The sequence below is a fragment of the Lacerta agilis genome, chromosome 10 (genome assembly GCF_009819535.1).
Source record: "Lacerta agilis isolate rLacAgi1 chromosome 10, rLacAgi1.pri, whole genome shotgun sequence".
In the NCBI taxonomy this organism is placed as follows: Eukaryota; Metazoa; Chordata; class Lepidosauria; order Squamata; family Lacertidae; genus Lacerta; species Lacerta agilis.
This window is the reverse complement of record NC_046321.1, coordinates 50,462,145-50,478,692: the sequence shown is the minus strand read 5'-3', so window position 1 is coordinate 50,478,692 and position 16,548 is coordinate 50,462,145. Positions and strand designations below refer to the sequence as shown.

At 41.0% G+C, this 16,548-nt stretch overlaps 1 protein-coding gene across 1 annotated transcript; it reads left to right on the top strand.

The window, feature by feature from the left end:
- Positions 1–1,673: 1,673 nt before the first annotated feature.
- BMT2 (base methyltransferase of 25S rRNA 2 homolog) lies at positions 1,674–15,598 on the top strand. Its single transcript, XM_033163021.1, has 5 exons — positions 1,674–2,017; positions 9,572–9,713; positions 10,558–10,722; positions 11,692–11,806; positions 13,692–15,598. Exons 1-5 carry the CDS (start codon positions 1,867–1,869, stop codon positions 14,319–14,321), a joined length of 1,203 nt encoding a protein of 400 aa, XP_033018912.1. The 5' UTR covers positions 1,674–1,866; the 3' UTR covers positions 14,322–15,598.
- The last annotated feature ends 950 nt before the right edge of the window (positions 15,599–16,548 follow it).

Sequence of the window (16,548 nt, the reverse complement as noted above, 5' to 3'; positions counted from 1 at the left end):
TGACTGCTTCTGTTGCCCAAAACTACCACCAATAAATAATAACCTTTTTAACTTTTCGTCAGCTGTCCTGACGAAAGGGATAACAACCCTAGATAAGTAGAAGGGTGGGGTGGTTGGCACATAGGGTTCAGTACTTTTCAAATAACCACTGCAGCTGTTCCTTTAAGAAAATCCTGATGTGCAGAGATTAGCATGCTATAATACTTATCAACATGGCCTGGCTTCATCTGCTGATGTCTGTACATCAAGCTGCTCTTAAAGTCATAGGAACAGGCCAGCCCAGTTATCTTTCTGATTATCTAACAACTCTTCAAATTCAGAATAAAATATGAGACTTCTTTTATATTTTAACAGTAGTTTCAATTTTTCACTGTGACCCCATATCACAATTCTGTTTATGACATTTTAGTACCGGTTTCCCATCCTATGAGCAACACAACCTTTGTTTTGCAACTTTTCAAGAAATATATCAATGTAGTTTCTCTCATAAAAAAGCTACATGCTTGAAGTTAAATATCAAATAGTATGGTACCGGCTAAAGATAGACAGGTAGAGGTAATTTGGTACGAGAGGTTGATTTGATGCATACACTGCAAGATATGAATAGGAGTTGAACACTTAGTTCTTCCTTGAAAAGCCCACAACCTGCTTCAAAGAGTGCACACAAAACTTAACCCTTTGGTGAAATCAAGACTTTGCAGATCAGCATAAGTTTTAGCAGCTCAGATGAAAATCAACAGCTGCTCCTATGCTGCCAAAAAGCCTGGCATCAGAACTTGGCAGCTGTCCTGGGCTCCCCAGCACCTTAAAAGATTTGGAGCTACTACTTTTTGAGTTGCCCCAAATGATCTGGACGAATGCCCACATTCAGAGGTTGGCAAGGGTTGAAATGGGCATTTAGGAAATGTGGACAGGTTGCATAACGCTATAAACGAGTGCAGGAAGTGGAGGCTCCTTCAAATGATTAAAAAATTGACTAATCCGTACAAAATTAAGAGTGAACGAATGACTCGCAAGGGAGAAAGAGGAAAGGATAAAGATGAAGCCAATGGATTTGCCCTTGAAGTGAACTGGGGGACCCAGAAGGAAAATCCCAAATTTTGCCAGTCTCCCTAGTCCCTGGATTGAGTGGTTTTATTGGGTTTTTTTTTTTTTACAAGTTTGTTTTTAATGTATTTTTAAAAAAATGTAAAAATAACATTACTAGTGTTGACCAAACCAAGCCCTACAAGCAAAGAGGGGGGCAGGGATAGCAACGTGAATAAAATATGGGGGGGGAGGGCAGGTAAGCCCCGCTCTGCATAACTGATCACATAATGCAGTGTGCGGACACTATTTGAATGACAATGGCCATCAACTTGGGGTGTGTGAGGTCGCCTCAAATATTTTATGAGTGGCTTCCTTGCATCATGTTAGGAGCAGGGTCACTTGGACCGCATGGGTGGTTTATAATGCACACAGTTCTGAGAACCTGCCTCCCCTTTACGCTTAGGCGGCGTCGCTGGTGCATCTCCTTGCTCCCCATGGCAGCAGAAGCGCTAGCAACATTCCAAAGGCTAAGGACTACATTTCCCATCAAGGCACGGGGAGCGGGGTGGTGGTGGGGAAAACAACAACGAAGCATCCGGAAACGGCGGCGCTTCCGGCGGCTGCGCCTGAAAAAAAAGAAAGGCGCGAGACTACACTTCCCAACAAGCCACGGGAGACGAACCGGGCCACGTGACCTTCGCCAGACTTTTAACCCTGCCTGCCTGGCTTGCCGTGAGGCGCAGAAGAGTCCGGCGACGGCCGCCGCCCCCTTTCCGCGGAGGGAGCGAGGCGGAGCGCAGGCGCCCTGCTGCCGCTGCCGCTGCCGCTGCCGCCGCTATGGAGCCGGAGTTCGGGCCCCCTTCGGGCGCCTCCGCCTCCTTCCCGTGTCCGCCGCCGCCTCGGGAGCAGGAACGGAAGCTGCAGCAGGAGAAGCTCTCCGGGGTGGTGAAGAGCGTCCACCGGCGGCTGCGCAAGAAGTACCGTGAAGGTAAGGCGGGAGAAGCCTTGCCGCGCCTCTGCCCCTCTTCCCGCGGAGCCAAGGGACCGAGCGGAGGAAGCGGAGGGTCCCACCCGCACGGAGGTCCCTATATTGCCCGGGGGAAGCAAGGCCTTGGCCGAGGCCTGGCGGGGAAGCTGAGCCGGGGCCCCACCCCCTTTCCCCGCCTGCCCTGTAGGCCTCTGGCCCCTTCGGGCGAGGAGCAAGGCAGGAGGGCGGCTGTGTGGGATTGGGGTCCCGGGCCTGTGAGGGGAGAGGGCGGCCGCCTTGGGGGCCTCCTTTCATTCAAGAAACGGTTGTTGTTGCCATCTTCATCAAATGGAATGGGATCAAATGCCAAAATGGGATCCGGTGGCTTCTTTCTTTCTCTCTCCCCCCCCCCCCAAAAAAATATCAAGAGCCAGAAAAGTGGCCACAGGGATGATGTTAAGCGGTTGCCCGCAAAGGTTTAAGAGGGCGTGACATAAACCCCCAAAACATACACAGTATCCTGTATAATTCAGAGTATTATTGGCCACGAATCCAGAGTTTCAAGCCTCTTTATTTCAGCTACCTGCTGGGAGCACCGTGGCAGAGATGGGTTGGGTGGGGGGAGGCCACGAAGCGATGCGTTCTTCTGTGATCGTGGTCCCAGGGCTTCGCAGTGTTTCCCACAGACCCCGTTTTGAATGCTGCCATTTTGTTCCAGAATGTTATGAAGCTGTACAGCATAATGGGTGTTGCTTTTACTTGGGGGTATTCCAGCTTTGCTGCTCCAGATTATTTTCCTGATTTCGCCTTGAAAGTCCAGGAAGCTAATGGTGTGAAAGAGTTGCCGAAGGGAGATGGGGGGAAATGCTACCATATTCTTTTCCTGGCTTTGTGGGCAGTGAAAAGGATGAGGGCCTTTCCTGGACTCTCAGGGCTGTTTTCCACATTTCTTTTGCTTAAAAACAGGTGTACACACCCATATTTTAAGGCCGATGAGGTATGAAGTTGCTTGGCTGCAATTGGAGAGGGACGAATCTGGAATCCTGACTACTGGGAATTCTGAACCTATCCATTTCGGTATTCCACTTGTTAAATTGACTCTTGCATGCGTCTGTATTTCTTAGGCATCTCACCTTGCAAGGCGTCTCTATCTCCAGCCTTCATCCTGTTGATACATTGCATCCTTTAGAAAGACATTCAGTCCAGAATGTATGTTGAGATTGGCAAGTATGGCAACAGCTAGTTTAACTTTTCGTTGACTTGTACGAAATCATGACAATGGAGCAATTAATCCTAGTAACCAGTCCCCCACCCCTCTTCTTGGCAATATGAAAATTCCAGGCAAGAAACAAATTCAGACCTCTCCTTCCAGCTCTTGTCATCACTTTGCATGTCACATATCCAATATCTAATATATGAGTTTACTGAGAGAGAAATGAGGCCTAGTGCAAGCTGTTTGCTGAAGTACACAGAGTGCAATAGAAGTGACATACTCAGGCCCTAGATACTTAAGGTCTTGGGCAGGGGTTGGCAAGGTTTACCGGCCATGGACTGGATCACTCCCACGGAGATCATGCGTGGGCCGGACTGGCGCAGCGTGATGCCAGAAATCGCATCTGCGCATGTCCGCAGTGCCGGAAATCTCTTCTGTGCATGCCCAGACACTGAAAATTGTGCCTGCGCAGAAGGGATTTTCGACTGGTTTAGCGCAGCACGGGGGGGGGTGTGCCTCGTAGAGTGGGCAGCTTGATTCAGGGGCGGCTCGTGGGCTGGTAAAACGGTCTTCGTGGGCCGTATCCAGCCCATGGGCCACACATTGCTGACCCCTGGTCTTGGGGCTCTTATCCAAGGGCAACTGAATCTCATCAAGGGGTCAGCGAAAACAATCTTGCATGTTATCGAATAGGTTTAACAAACTTGCAAAACAAGCTATCTGATTTGGGTATTGGATAACACGCAAGGTTGTTTTAGCTCATCCTCTTGATGAGATTTATTCAGCTGCCCTTTGAAAAGTCTTTACAACTCAAAACTTTGTGTTGTTTCTAGCACACCTTGAGTTAACTTATTTCATTGTCTTGTATTCTAATTTGTCTGGCAAGTTTTGGATGACTAGGGATAATACATGTGGGGGTTTTTTGTTTTGTTTGCATTTCGAGGGAATCTGAGCCATGGGTAGGCAAACTAAGGCCTGGGGGCCGAATCTGGCCCAATTGCCTTTTAAATCCAGCCCACAGACAGTCCAGGAATCAGCGTGTTTTTACATGAGTAGAATGTGTCCTTTTATTTAAAATGCATATCTGGGTTATTTGTGGGGCATAGGAATTCGTTCATCCCCCCCCCCAAAAAAAAATATAGTCCGGGGCCCCCACAAAGTCTGAGGGTCAGTGGACCAACCCCCTGCTGAAAGTTTGCTGGCCTCTGCTGTAAGCAAACAGGAGCCCTTAATATATTTAGTGTGATTAATATGTCTTAAGCCCAAGTGCAACCTAACTTGTCAGCCTAAATTCATGCACCTGTTACATGCTTTACACTATAGCTATATTTATAGCATAGGTTTTCTTATACTAGTAAGACATGTTTCAGTAAGATGTATCTATACTACATCTGTAGAAAAGACATGTTGTATTTGTACTACAGGAAATCCTGCTGATAGAAAAAGGATTATAAGGCAGCCGTATGGTACCGTAGTATCATTTATTTATTTTTGTTTAGATTTATATACCACCCTTCATCCAAAGATCTCGGAAGAGTTCACAAGATCCCATTGTGTGTGGGATCTAATATAATAATGAAATGGCATCCTGGTGCATTTCTTTGCCTCTTTGGTAGATTCAGTTCTGGAATTTTACTGCTGACCCTTAAATAAAAGTCTTGTTTGAATGTGGTACAGATATCCCAAGTCCTCTTTGCAAGTCAAAGAGATGGAAATGTAAATTTCATACTGAGTAGCTAGTTTGACTAAAATGTTCATAACCATTTTCTGTAATGCAGAACAACTCTGGTAATTAAGCTTTTTGGCGATGGTACCATGTATATTGATGCTACACAACAATAATTTTACTTGTATATTATCAGCTATTTAAAAAAGGTATGAGCCATTTCCTTGATGGCAATTACTTCCTCCCAGAGGTTGCAAGATTATCCTGTGGACTTGGCTTGATTACCTTAATAACTGCTGTAGATGAAGGAAATGCCATTCCTGATATGGTAGTTTCTACATATGTTGTGGCATGTTCTTGTCATCCTTGCTTCTAGATTGTCTATGACCTCTTCTAGCCAAAATCTTGGCACACAAGGAGGAAAGTGGGTGTACGGTAGCATTTCCGGTTATACCGTTTCACTTATTTTGAATGAAATAAATGTAATCTTGTGGTATTTCAGGTTTTTCTTGCAGAAGATCAAAGAAAGCAGGTTCTTGAAATCAGTCCATCGCTGCTAGTATATCTCTTAAGTATATCCACTCTTCTTTAAAGCTCCAGGATCAGCAATTGCTAATGGGCTCCCATATGCTTCATCATAGAAAACTGGTGGGAGAACCCATAGCTAAGAGATTCCATTGTTGCATATGCTGACTGGCTCGACTCTGCTAGCCTGAGGCAGAACTAAGAAATGGAAATTTTCAGCCCATAGTTGCTGAAGGTAGGACCTTCTTGTAATGGAAAGATTTAAGGAGTAAAACTACATATCTGCCTTTAATTTACTAGTTTGCATAATAGGTGCAAAAAAGCAATAGACAAAGTACATTTACTGTTACCTCCTTGGAGTAAAAATGCACGCATCAGAAGAAAACAAGCACTTTATATACACATAAAACCCATCAGTTGTCTCCCATTTGTTAAGCAAATGGGATGAGTATATAGTTTTCAGAGAGGCTTAAGTTTCAATTTTCCATAGTGTCAGCTGTGTCTGGAAGTTAATAAGCTGATGTAGGTTTTCCAAAGAATGTACTGTGAAGAAGCCATTTTAATGGATGTGCTCCTTCTGTCACTTTGAAAGACGGTAGTGAAAGGAAATGTTGGTGGTCCAACTTTGCACCCTAATCCTTACTACATGTGGCATACTTTCTGGCGTTACCGCGATTACATTGGTGTTGTGGCAGTGTTACATGTTGTGGTGTTTTCCAGGCATACTATTGGAAAGTCCCCCCCCCCTCATAAAAGCATTACCACTGTTGAATCTTGAATGAAGAAACTTTGATTCTTGTAGAAGACTTTGTTTTCTTGAAATGTACAGTAGTGCTTGTAGCCCTGATTTGTGGATAAGATACTGTTTTCAAACACAGGCATGAATGAGAGCCAATATAGTTGTGCTGGGGTATGCACATTTTAGCATGATTTAGTCACCAACTAGTTTCACTTGCCATGCCAGCACTATTCCTCCCCAAGTGCTCTGTTATGAGGACTTAGGGGGTGAGAAGGATCTTTGTGTCTTAGTTTAGCCACTGGAACTGATAAATATTCTCACAGCTTTGTCCTTTCTCCAAACGTTGGGAGGTGAAGGGCTCCTCCCAAGATTTCTGCATCAGAATTTAGGGAACTAGGATCTCAGTATTAACTTGTAAGGGAGATGTGATTACTAGATGAGGGGGCGGTTGCCCTCTGTAGTCACTAATGATTGGCTTTATGGACCTTTTAGGTTGACAGCTTACTTAATATGCAAGTTACAAGTTCAACACTTAACAAAACTGAGTTCTGCACAAGTCTTTCTCCAAGGTTTTGTCTTGTTTTATCAGTTCACATTTACATTGAATTGGATGTGCTTCGGCTGTGTAGTAAGGTTGTTATGGACTGTTAATATGTGACCCACATGTAAAACATATTCAACCAAATATTGAAGTAAAATTAGTTGAACAGTTTTTCCAATACTGTAGTCAAAATTAGTTGAACTGAAATACTTGGTTTGGATGATAAATATGTAATAAGGTGCACAATTTAATTGGAATGTGAGATGCAAAGCTTTTTAGTTGGAATCTTTTAAGTATCTTTAGATGTGACAGTTCCATGGCATATCGTTTCCTTAAGTTATTTATATTGTAAGGGAAAAAATTGAATGTCTATATGCAGGTGGGGGGAGGGAAAGGCGTATGAGTGTCCAGTCACTGCTTTTGAACTGTGCTGCTGTTCTCTACCAACATACAGATGTGATTCAAGCAATACTCATCTGTATATTGGTAGAGAACACCTTGCTGTATTTTTATGAAATGCAATCTGTACATATTCCAATAAACAAAAATACATGAATACAGTTCCAAGCTACCTAATGTCTTTGCCTGATATCCATTGAACGCATGTTAGAGACACCAGATCTGAGCCTAACCTGGTCCCTAGGCTTGCTATGAGGCTTTCCTGTGGTGGGGCGACGGGACACAACTTGATTGGTCAATCTTTCACTTATTCACACAGTATCAGATGCCTCTCCACAGAATACCCCAACACTCAAGGGTGTCTGCATGCGCAGAAGTCTTTGACCCTTTGCATCCTTTCATTACGTTGAAGCTTTTTCCTGACATATTCATTATTCTTATAAAAATATGAATAACTTTGTAATTCAAAGCAATCTAAGCTACCTGTCAACTCAACTCTCCTTTAACCATTATGTCATCCTGATACCCAGTATGTGTACATGATTTATTAACCATATTAAGGTGGGGGCACAGATATAAAGCACAAATCACTGCACAGATTATAAGATTTAATCTTACATCACAGAGGTGGGGACGGTGTGGCCTTCCAGTTGGTTACAGCTGCTGAGGCATTTGTGTATAACTAGATACATGTGTATTATTTATTTCTATTTACTAAATTTGTATAGCACCCCTACATCCCTAGATCTCAGGGTGATCCACAACATAAAAATACAAGATAAAAACACACAAAATACATAATAAAAACAAGAACAAAAACAAACCAATAGCCAACCCACCCTTGTTCACAGTAATACCATGAGATTGCAGCTGCATGCCCGTCCCAGGTTGTTTACATGAAGGAAGCTATAATTTGAAGCATCCAGGTGGTGAATAACAGCTGTTTAAAATAATTATTAGGAAGTTGTATTCAACATTGCTTCCTAGTCTTTTCTTAGGTATTTCGTAAACTATTTTGGAATTCAAATTTTGCTTTTGAAAGAGCATAATGAGCGAGAGGGTGAAATCTATTAGCACCCATTTTATTTTCATTTATGGCATGCTGCTAATTTTCAGTTATCTACAAAAGAGCTTTTTTGGGTGTGTACAAGGAAGTGCAAGAATCCAGCATGTCAGCGCCTTTCATTCCAAGTTCTAATAATAATAATAAATAATAAAAACCTGGTAGTAGCTTTTTGAGCATTCAGTCTAATTACCTTTTGACCACTCGGTTTGCAGAGGATAAAATTTTACTCGAGTAATTTGGCATTGTCTGGGTCAACTTTTCAAGTAACCTACCCTGGTGTCCCTGAAATGTGAACAAAATGATGCTGTACCTACTGTGAGAACAGGTTAAGGGAGTATGAGCAAAAAACATTAGGTAATAGCTGAGAGTTGGGAAAATATTTAAAATGGGTGCTTTAATACAAGCTGATAGTCTCATAGAATCTAATTTTTTTGTAACATAAAAATAGGCTTTCCTTGCCAATATGCTACAGAGTGGTAGCTTTCCATTTGGTGCAACACTGAATTGGTTACTAGTTGTGAACTGGACAGAGAACGTCAGTTATTTAGAAGAGATTATACAGCTTTCCAGTGTCGGTTACATCAGCATAGTTTAGAAGGTTCAGGAAATGGTGGTTAGAGTAAATTCAATCTTGGATGGTAAACAGTTTGTCTTATTAGTAATCTGATACTGTAGTTTGTCTGCTGAGCCAGAAAAACAAGCAAAAACTTTCCATTAGGGTAGTGAAGGCCCTTCATGGGACCTGGAAGAGAGGGGAGGGAAAGGAGGAATGACTTTTCTCCCTGGATCTCTTCGCTGCAGCGCAATCAATGTTTGTGTGGCTTCTCCAGTATGAGCTTGAAAGGGAAGTAGGATAGCAAAGGATAGGTTACTGTGCAGAGTAAACAAGGGAGAAAACCTGAAGTGTTGTAATCTAATCATATGAGTAACTTCCTTAACGAAGTCAAAATTAATATGCCAGGTATATATTTTCAACAAAACTGCTTCAAAAACATTGTAGGCAAGGTTCTTGAGCTACTTTTGAAATTATCTTTTGCATTGGTGTGGTAATTGTAATCCAATTTTCTGTTCTGAATAATGAGTAATCCTTTATGTGGGTACTTGGGAGATGGGGTAATATATCATCTCTCTTGCTCCATAGGACTGTTTCCTTTCCAATTCAACAAACTTTCATGTAATCCTCAAATGGGTTTGAGGGAAATATTTCTTACCTTTTTTCTATATGACTGAAGATGCAAACTGTATTTTTATACCCAAACAGAGAAAGAAGCTGCTAGTTGGTTTCTGCTATTTCTGTTTATTAAGTTTGCACAATTAGGTATCTCTCTTCCCCACGTTGCAATGCTTCCACAATAAGCTGGACTCTGGGTTTTGATGAACACTCGTCCATTATTCTCACCCGTCTCTCTTTTTTGTGTGTTTTTAGTGGGGGACTTTGATAAAATCTGGCGTGAACATTGTGAAGATGAAGAAACACTCTGTGAATACGCTGAGGCAATGAAAAATCTGGCAGATAACCATTGGGCTAAAACCTGTGAAGGAGAGGGCCGCATTGAATGGTGCTGCAGGTAAGTGGTCTAATGCAAACTATTAAGAATGTGGTTTTTGGTCATAAGCTTGCAGGATTTCTACAGGAGAACAGATTACAAAAATAAATTTCCACAGAATATATGTTTCTGTATATAATTGTTTTCAGGGTTCTGTTTTTGTTTTCTTTATATTTGTAACAGTCTTTGTATTTAACAAATAATGAATGGAAAATATGTTCCTATCAAATGTATACAAATGGAGACCTTCTTTCCCAACCCCAAGGTTTGATGATATTTTCTGCTGCCAAGCTTTGTTTTCAAACCACATGCCTAGTACTAAATTGATGGATTAAGACTGCATCACTTGACAGGTGGAAATTAAAAGGGATTTTAGTTGTTCATTCCAGTTTCTAAAATAGATTTATCCAGTAATACTGGAATGTGAAGACCCACCTGTAGTGTAGAAATGGCAGGGACTCCACCCATGCAGGCAAATGAAAGCACTTAGTTTTCAGATTAACAGTTTTAGTTGCTTGTTCTGGTTGAAATGGCGTGCGGGATACAGCTGAAGGGAAGCCCTGTAGAGATATAAACACCAGGATTCAGAAGAAGAAAGAAGGAAAGAAACTTTAATTGCTTGTGAACCTAAATAAACTGCATGGTCTTGAACAGATAGTTCGGGATACTATATCACATTACTTTAATTAATATTTGGTGCAAACCCATTTGTTTAATTTTATGTGTACGATCACTTCAAATCATTCTACCTAGATAAGGAATAATTATATTCTGTTCTTTGAAATATATAGATAAGAAAGTGCCTTTACAAAATGACAGTGAAAACTTTTTGAGTTTCCTTTCCCCCTCTTCCCCCCCCCCCAAGTGTTTCACGGGAATATTTTCAAAATGGTGGAAAACGAAAAGCACTGGAAAAAGATGAGAAAAGAGCAGTTCTTGCTACTCAAAGTATTCAAACCATGAGTATTCTCCCAACTTCCAAAATAGAGGATTCTTCTGAAAATTCAAATCACAGTTCTATAATGGATGCGTAAGTGTTATCAGAGGGCAGGTGTGATGATGGTGGTGGTGGAAGTTCATTTGTGTGTGTTTTGTGAATTTAGCATGATAGACTTAGTAGGCATTTTAAAGTCCTATTTATTTTACTGAAGGGGGTTGTGTATGTGATCTAATGTTTCTGTTAAGTTCAGTGGGACTTGGAAAAAGCTAACCTTTGGTCTAATCATGCCAAACAAGAACTGTATTGCCAAACAACACCAGAGGAAGCCTGAAGTGTATTGTCTGAACAATGGAAACTTAATTTCTTTACCAAAAAGTTGTGCAATTACTAAACTTACTGTGTGTTATAATCTAAGTTCAGCAGAAGCAGGAAATCTCTATCTTTCACTAAATATATTTATTATTATGTTATTTTTTGGGACCCATATGAAGTCTCCTTCCCTCCCCCCAAAAGAAAAAAAATCCTTCAGAAATGGGTTCAGAACAAGGACCTCCTTTCTTCTCTCAATAGCTGAAGCACATTGAAGTACAGTGGTACCTCAGGTTGAGAACTTAATTCGTTCTGGAGGTCCGTTCTTAACCTGAAACTGTTCTTAACCTGAAGCACCACTTTAGCTAATGGGACCTCCCGCTGCACCGCCAGAGCATGATTTCTGTTCTTATCCTGAAGCAAAGTTCTTAACCTGAAGCGTTATTTCTGGGTTAGCGGAGTCTGTAACCTGAAGAGTCTGTAACCTGAGGTACGACTGTACAGGGACTAGGAAGAGGGTTAGGAATTGCATATGTGGGGAGTTGTGAGCTTATGGAGATAGACACTGTTTCTTGGGAAATGCCTTGGCTTATTTCCAACCAAGTATGACCAGGGCATGTCACCATTCACCAATTATATATCTGCAGCTATATGTTTACTGTTCTAAAAGATTGCAATGTAAATTCTAAAAGATTCACAGATTTTATTTCTTTAAAGGTTATTTCACAGTTTGAATTCCCTTCCATTTAGATTGCTACATCCTTCAGGAAAGATCAGATTACTTGATGTTGGCAGCTGTTTTAATCCATTTTTGAAGTTTGAAGAATTTTTGACGGTTGGCATTGACATTGTCCCAGCTGTTGAGGTATGAAACATTTGTCAGTACAGACAATCAAGAGTAGATTATTAAATCCTTAACATGCAAAAAATTATTCAGTTGGTTACTAGCAGCGTGCACTTGGCTTGTATCCAGCTAAGCCACCAATGTTTTGTATGAAAGACAGCTGCCAGGGTGTTCTTTATTTTTATGTGTATTTATTCATGCATTTAATAATCACTATGAATTTTGCAATATTCCTTTAAATTCCATAGTTCAGTGTTACATCAAAAGTATACCGGTAATTCCATTCCTTTGTGCTTCAAAATTAGGACTGCAGTGGTTAGACTACTTAATTGGGGAGGGGGGGGGGAAGCACCTCTGATCAGCCAACAGATTTCTTGTTAAAAATAATTAGTAATATTTAGTATTGGTGCAAATGCCTAGAAAAACAGCAGATGGCAAGCACCATATAATATCATTTCCACTTTCTCTCTTTCATAGAAGGGAATGTCTCTTATAAAATGATACCCGCTATGGAACAAGTACCATATTTTTCACCCCATAAGACACACTTTTTCCCTCCTAAAAAGGAAGGGGGAAAGTCTGCACATCTTATGGAGCAAAGGCACTGGATGGCAGCGTGATCTCTCGGCTGCCGCCGCAGTCACAAGCAGAGGGATGTCTCTGCCGCTGGAGCCATGGCTCCCGTCAGCTTTTGGGCTGCTCATTCCTCCTCCACAGCCGCCGCAAAGGGGCAGGGGGGACGAGCATTTGAGCAGCTTTTGGGCTGCTCGCCCCCCCCCTACGGATTTCCTCCTCCACAACCACCGCCAGCGCAAGAGCAGGCATAAGATCCGCAGTTCAGAGAGGTGCAGCGCAGCGCCTCTCCCAACCACGGCTCCTGTGCCTGCCCTTGCTGTGATGAGTCTGTAAGCATCTGGGACTGGTGGTGGGACTGATCCTTGCCTAACTCATTACAAAATTTGATTCAGAATATTTTTTTTTCTTGTTTTCCTCCTCTAAAAACTAGGTGTGCCTTATGGTCAGGTGTGCCTTATGGAGCGAAAAATACGGTACATTGTCTAAGAACAAACGATGCTGTTTGCTCAATTTTTTAAAAAAATGCTTTACACATATGCCTGTTTAATTTATCAGTTAGTTGACTTCTGTAATGCCCTATATAGGGGGTTGCCCTTGCACGATACAGAAATTGTGATTAGGGCAGAATACTACTGCTAGAGTGCTGACTCTCACTTTTGGCATGTGGTCTCATGAGACTTCTGTCTTGGAGGATGGGCAGTGGCTGACTATATGTTACTGGGCCCAATTTAAGGTGCTCTTGTTGACATAGAAAGCCATGAACACCTTGGGAGCAAGGTATCTGGGAGAACACTTCTGCTGATACCAACCTAGCTGGACCTTGAGATCAGTGGAGGATGTTCTGCTTGTTCTATCTCCCCTCCATTCTCCACCTCCTGGTGAGTGTTAACTGCTGGGTATGCAAGGCAGAGCCTTCTTGGTAATGCTAAAACTATCTTTCTCTAGTGGGGCAGACAGTTACACCGTTGAAACTTCATCACCAGCTACAATACCTTTTTATTTACCCAGGATGATTGTGGCGGTGGCTAACCGCTGTGATCTGCGGGATTGTTGTTTTTTTATGCTGTCCAACTCAGTGGGCTTTGTGATGTTTGGCTGCTTCAGAATTGTTTATTATATCTATTTCAATTTCTTACATTCTATTTTTGTTTCGGAAAATGCTTTGCGGTTCTTTTTCTTGATGAAAAGTGCTCTACAAATGTTTAGATTAAAATACTTAAGCTCAACAGATTTATCTGTTCAGGGTGTAGCCATGCTTCAAATGCGTAGTTTTAATGTACCTGACTTGCACCATCCAAATATATAGCTGCATCTGTGTTTCTTTCCACAGAGCGTCTATAAATGCGACTTCTTAAACCTTCAGATTCAGCAACCTCTTCAGCTTGCACAAGATGCCATAGATGCTTTTTTGAAACAGCTAAAAAATCCTATTGATTCCCTGCCTGGAGAATTGTTCCACATTGTGGTCTTCTCCCTCCTCCTATCTTATTTCCCTTCACCTTATCAACGATGGATATGTTGCAAAAAGGCCCACGAACTTCTTGTATTAAACGGATTGCTACTTATTATCACTCCTGACTCTTCCCATCAGAATCGCCACGCTATGATGATGAAAAGCTGGAAAATTGCTATAGAATCCTTGGGCTTCAAACGTTTCAAGTACTCAAAATTTTCTCATATGCACCTGATGGCATTTAGGAAGATCTCACTTAAAACAACAAGTGATTTGGTGAGTAGGAACTACCCAGGGATGTTGTACATCCCCCAGGATTTCAATAGTATAGAAGAGGAGGAATTTTCTAATAACTCCTGCTACATCCGATCAGATGCAGAAGATGAACAACTGGCATACAGCTTCATGGAGCTTCCAGATGCTCCTTATGACTCTGACTCTGGGGAAAGCCAGACCAGCTCTATTCCTTTTTATGAGCTAGAAGATCCTATATTGCTTCTAAGTTAATGTAACAATTAAAATATGCTATGAAGTTCAAACTCCCTTTACTGTAAAACTAATTTTGCTATACTGACATCTGCTCTGCACATGAAAGCATTTACAAAAGGAAATTCAAAAGGTTTTTGGGAGCCATCACTTTTTTCTACTTACGAATTTAAAAATTTATTCTTGTATTGAAAAGTTGAAGTGCATGTTTTATGCAGAATGGCTCGTGTCCATTAGCATAAACAGGGTTTACTTTAATGTTTGTATCGATAAAATACTCCGGAAAGGTACAATTCCCCTCTGCCCTCCAGTGCTGTGAACTGTGATTTTGCAAATATGCTAATGTTTCTTGGTGTGATATTTTTAAATCTCAAGATATTATTTTTGAGGTTCATGCTAGCATTTCTTAGAGGTTTGCGCAGAACGTTATAGTATGCACTGTTAGTGTTTGACTTGAACAAAAAACGGACCTAGAACAAAGTTTGGGTTGAGTCAATCTTGATAGGGTAAAATGAAAGTAACTGCAGATTGGTTTTACTTGTCTTTAATACTGCAATTAGAACATTTCAGCAAGAGATTAGATTCTCATGCCCCTGATGCTGTTGGAATGATATGTAACACACACATATATAATGGTAGATTTAAAATATGGGATTTTTTTTTTGTTAACTTCCAAGGTACAATATCCTTGCCATTTTTTAATTACACTAACCTCATCGCCCACACTACAGTTTTTCGTAGTAGGTTGTGTTACAAAGTATTTTGCATTGAAGTAGTTCAGTACAAAGCTGCATAATAGACCCTTCCAGAAGTCTCTGATGCATGAAATCAGCAAAGTATTGAATTGAGCCTCATTATAATCCTACATATTTTTATTAATGTAATTTGTTTGTAAGTTTTTTCCCGCAGCTATGAATGAAAACAAATAAAGGCACTCTAGTGTTTTGGAGGTCTAGATGACTAATCTGCATAATAAATCTTTTTTACAAAAACTGAAGTTCACAGGCTAAGAAACTGGTTTCTTTGGTGGCAGATAGAAAAATGAAGTATAACTTGTTTTCACAAATCTAATCCTGGGTGGAACTGTTTCCTTTTAAACAAAATCTGTTTTATTAACTGCACCAACATTTTTAAAACTACACCAGAATTTTTGGACTCATAGCTAGCTTCCATATCAGATTAAAGGCATTTGTATTCACATGTCAGAATGTGGGTTCAAGCTGATACAAGTTGAAATATATAAACCAACAGCCAAAAGACCCCCAATAGTTTCTGTAGTTTCATAAAATGAAAATCAAAAAAATATATTTAAAAATAAATAAAATGGCAGTTTTAATAAATGTTGGCCTGGTGTTAAGCAGTCAGCTGCCATTTCAGGAGTGCCACTACACAGCTTGAAAGGGATTTTTGTGTTTAAAAATGTGTACAAGTTTTACACTCCCACCAAAATGTCACACTAATGTTTCACAAAACTGTCATCTCAACTTGCTTTTTGCATAGTTAAGTAGTTTTTATACACAACTTTCATAAAGTGTGGTGTTGCTTTGTAAACATGTTTTTGTAACTCTTGCATATAACATTTTAAAAACCCCGCTATGAATGTTCACATTTGACTGCAAATAACCATAGGGAATTTATGTTTAAAAGAAAACCTGATTAATTGTAAGGTTTCTTCTTAGCTTCTGAAAAGGGCAGTGTGATCCCTCTGAAGGCTTTGTGCCACAGCCTCGGGCCCAGATTTGGCCGGCCACTCACTTAATCCTACAGGTAAAAGTAGGGTATGGGTGGGCTGCATCTGTGACAACGGGGTAATTGCCTGTCATCCTGCTTGTCATAACTGCTATCTTGTAGAGTAGCAGTTGACAGTCAGAAGCATCACACCTCAGTTTGTCTGATCATCCATTGAACAAGAATAGTTGCTGCATAGGCAAGTAGAGGTTTTCTACATCTAATGCTAAATGTTCCTTTTCATTTATTTAAAAGCTTCCTAGGGTGGTTTTTGTGTGTATTGGGAGTAGGTAAAGCTGCCATGCTGGTGCTACCTTTTCTCATTCCAAATATTTACTTCTCAAATGTGCAAGATGTGCAGTTTAATATTAGCAGAAAGTCCCTAGGACTTCCTAAGCATAGGTGCATTCTGTTATATAGTGTATGTTAATGTTAACGTTTTCTCATTCATTCAGATCCTGAAATTCAAGTCATGATGTATGCAAGTGAAATGGTTTAAAACTTTTAATGATAGAAGTTG

Coding starts and splice junctions, on each gene's coding strand:
- BMT2 (XM_033163021.1), top strand. CDS start 1,867: ATGGAGCCGGAGTTCGGGCCCCCTTCGGGCGCCTCCGCCTCCTTCCCG. Junction 2,018..9,571: donor GCGCAAGAAGTACCGTGAAG/GTAAGGCGGGAG, acceptor GTGTGTTTTTAG/TGGGGGACTTTGATAAAATC. Junction 10,723..11,691: donor CACAGTTCTATAATGGATGC/GTAAGTGTTATC, acceptor CCTTCCATTTAG/ATTGCTACATCCTTCAGGAA.